Consider the following 3,224-nt stretch of genomic DNA (forward strand, 5'->3'; position numbering starts at 1 on the left):
GTCTGCCATTCTCCCTGTAGGGATATCGTACAGGGAAAATTCCAAAAAAAACGAGGCCTTGGGACCCCCCCCATTCCCGATTCCTCCCTCCCCCCCCTCCCCCCCTTTCTTCCCTCTCCCAGCCCCCAAACCACCGCCACCATCAACTTGCAGCACGGTGCTGGAAGCAGAAAGAGGAGAAGTGACGCCTCAAACACAAAGAACCGAGCCTCTTACAAGGGGCTCGCTTGGGTTGGGCACACGTAACCGCTGTAAGAGCTAGAAACGGTCGGGAACAGTAAGCTAAAGTGGAATCGAGGCGGCTCTCCCGGTACTTAAGCCAGGAAAGGTCGAGTGCCCCCTGCGACAGCCTTGCGCTGCAACTCCACTCCTCCTCCTCCTCCTCCTCCTCTTCTTCGATTAGCGCAAGACGTATGTTGCTGCGAAATGCTCGTGAGATATGTAGGAAGGAGCTGTAGCTGTTGAAGTGACCGATGCTTTAGAAGGAGGGGAGTTCTGACCACTATGGCCGCTGCCGCGGGTGATGTCTCCGTAGGTTTGCTTGCCCCAAGAGAAAGGAAGGTACTTGTACTTAATCATTTTTTTGACTTGCTGCTTCATCGTGAGGATAAAAAGAAGAATGAAGTATATAAGGAGGATAGGCCAGAACACGGGCAAGTCGAACACCTCGAAAAACGTCATGGAGATGGCAATCAGCAACGCCCGCATGCCCGAGACCCATGCTTTAAACTCTGGAACTTGACGCAAAAACGGGCGAAACTCTCCTGGCTCGCTCTGAGCGCCACCTCCCCCGCCCCGGACAGGCAAGACGTACTCGTCGGTTTCCGGGTCAACCTGGGGTGAGATGAAGCCGATCAAGAGGTTCAGAAGGTATATGCCAAGCCCGTAACTGACTACGAAGAAGCCGGCTAAGAAATAGACACGGACAATGTAGAAAGCCAGACACGCAAAAAGCACAAGCCAACGAGTCTTGATGTACAAAATAGACTTGTTCAAGTATGCGCTGCTAACGCGGCCCACGCTGGCCCAGACACGGGAGGAGAAGGGCTGGTCAGCCAACTCCTCAGCACTCATAGAAGCCATCATTGTCCGCAAAGCACTTGCTCTAGAGTGCCCAAAGGCAGCTCTTCTTGGTTGAGTTCCTCTCTGAGAGTCGAAAGCAACTCAGAGGAGTCCACCGCAAAGGGTTCTGCCCCTGTCCTCGCCTCTTCAAAAGGTCCTACGGAACTACCTTACAGGAAACACTGAAGAACTGTAAAAACAAATTTTAAATCGAACCGCTTCACGCCAACTATAGGGACGGCAGGATGCTCTTCTGCAACCGTCAGACACCTCGCGGAAAGCCCCACGCTGCCAGGTGATAACCTCTCTCCTTCTGAATAAGAGTCGGGGGTGTTCAATCATAAAACTGCACCGCAAATAACCCCTCTAATATGGAGCGTGTCTCAGGCAGAAGCCGCAGCAGGGGACGTCTTGTCTGCCGCCCGAGGCGGCTGCCGCAAACAGCCGAGGCCCCAAGGCGTTGGCTGCTTGGCTGCACTTCTGCAAGACAAGCTGATATGGAACAGAGGCACCTACGGTAACATTCAAACATTTTCTGAGAATATAAAAGTCCAACCGTTGTTTTATATGTCCCAGTAGCCGTGAATACGGGTGGGCCCTCTAAGGGACGAAGGCGGTAGAATTGCACAACGAACCGCCAGCAGAAGAGGGGCATTCCACACAGCGACTTCAGCGCATGTCCATAAACCTTGAGCTCCTATCACGCGCTTACTTTGGCAGCGTAACGGAACGGAGATACAACACACAACCCCCTTGGCCAGCTGGAGTAATACGTCAGTGGATAGACTCTTCGTAGCTACGCTGCAGTTGACTGAAGGTGGCCCATTCAGGTGGACCTGTAGCATGCAGGGAATTCGATTCCTTACCATTTTACGTGGAGCGGAGAGGTTACGGACGTGAAGAGGAGCCCCGAGAGTGGACCGGGGCAACACCGTAAATGTGCCACGGCATCTGACAATCATCTAGGCACAATGTTGCGCACCTAGCCAGGCCTTAATCGAATCTCTTGTATCAGTCGATGCGCACGATGCGTATTCTGTTTACACGGAGAAGCAATATGTTTCTGGGCGAGGAGGTTTCCTCTGTGAGTGCGCGTCCTGCGCGTTGCTTGTGCGTCGAGTTTTCGCCGGTTGGTCAAAAGGAATTTTCTGCTCTCATTGAGCTTGCCTAAGAACACCTGCAATAGTGCCTCATAGATGTGCAGGCCCAGCTAAACGGCCGGCGCGACCGTGCATTGATCAGCGCCGCAACGGGCGACTAAAGGCAAAAAATACATACCGAGCATACGTCTCTGCTTGACATAGTAAAACGACACTGAGAGTAATTTTGAAACTATGTGGGGGTTGTAGGATAGGTCGAAGTTTCGGCGATCGGCGAGATCAGCGGGGAATGTTGCCCCTGCTTAGCTTGATTCCAAGGTGATATTTCGCAAGCCCGTTCCCCTGGCTGCGGTTGGGCCAGGTAGTACATAGTGGCAGTAGGAATCTCGTTAATTCTTACGTACATGGCCTGGACCAGGAGCCAGCGAAGTGCTGAGATATTTCAGTTACCTAGTGCCGACGCTTTGAATCCGTATGCTGAAACTTTGAACAAGTAGAGATGACTACTAAAAACTCGGCGTGTGTTTAGACTCTATGTGCTTTCTATCTATCGTTGAATGCGAAGCGCCCAGTCGGACATGGATCAACGGCACGCCTAGTGCTGCACTTTATTGCCCATTTCAGGTTGCTGCAACGCTCTTTGGTCATCTCGGATGTGAGTCTGCACTATGGGCTTCGCTGCATTAGTTGGAAAATAGACCGGAGTACTGACGTTTTTTCCCGGAATGTGTAGCCTGATGAAGATCCCAAAATGGGGATATATATTTTCCAGGAGCGTCTAGTGCGCATAGTTTCACCGCGCGGGCTCATAGTATGCTAAAGCTAGAAAAGCAGGAAACACTGGTAACAGTTCGCCGGACGGCTGGGAAGTAACTAATGTAACACGGTGATAAGGTGATTTGGTGGCCGATCGAATCACTTACAAGGAAAAAACAATAGTCTTCTATGGACTATTGAAGTCTAGTGCGCCCCAAGGGAAAGATACAGCTACGGCCAGGTGACTGCTGCCGGCTGATGACCCTGTATAGGCGTCTGCTCAGTGATGAGGAGGCAGTCTTAAAG

At 51.9% G+C, this 3,224-nt stretch overlaps 1 protein-coding gene across 1 annotated transcript; it reads right to left on the reverse strand.

Annotated features, from left to right (window-relative positions):
- Nucleotides 1–399: 399 nt before the first annotated feature.
- Nucleotides 400–1,086, reverse strand: EMH_0020350 (RER1 protein, putative; the record flags this gene model as incomplete). The annotated part of the gene is made up of 1 exon (XM_013496424.1): nt 400–1,086. One exon carries the CDS (start codon nt 1,084–1,086, stop codon nt 400–402), a length of 687 nt encoding a protein of 228 aa, XP_013351878.1.
- Nucleotides 1,087–3,224: the final 2,138 nt, after the last annotated feature.

Source organism: Eimeria mitis, genomic scaffold (genome assembly GCF_000499745.2).
Source record: "Eimeria mitis Houghton genomic scaffold, Emh_scaff21, whole genome shotgun sequence".
In the NCBI taxonomy this organism is placed as follows: Eukaryota; Apicomplexa; class Conoidasida; order Eucoccidiorida; family Eimeriidae; genus Eimeria; species Eimeria mitis.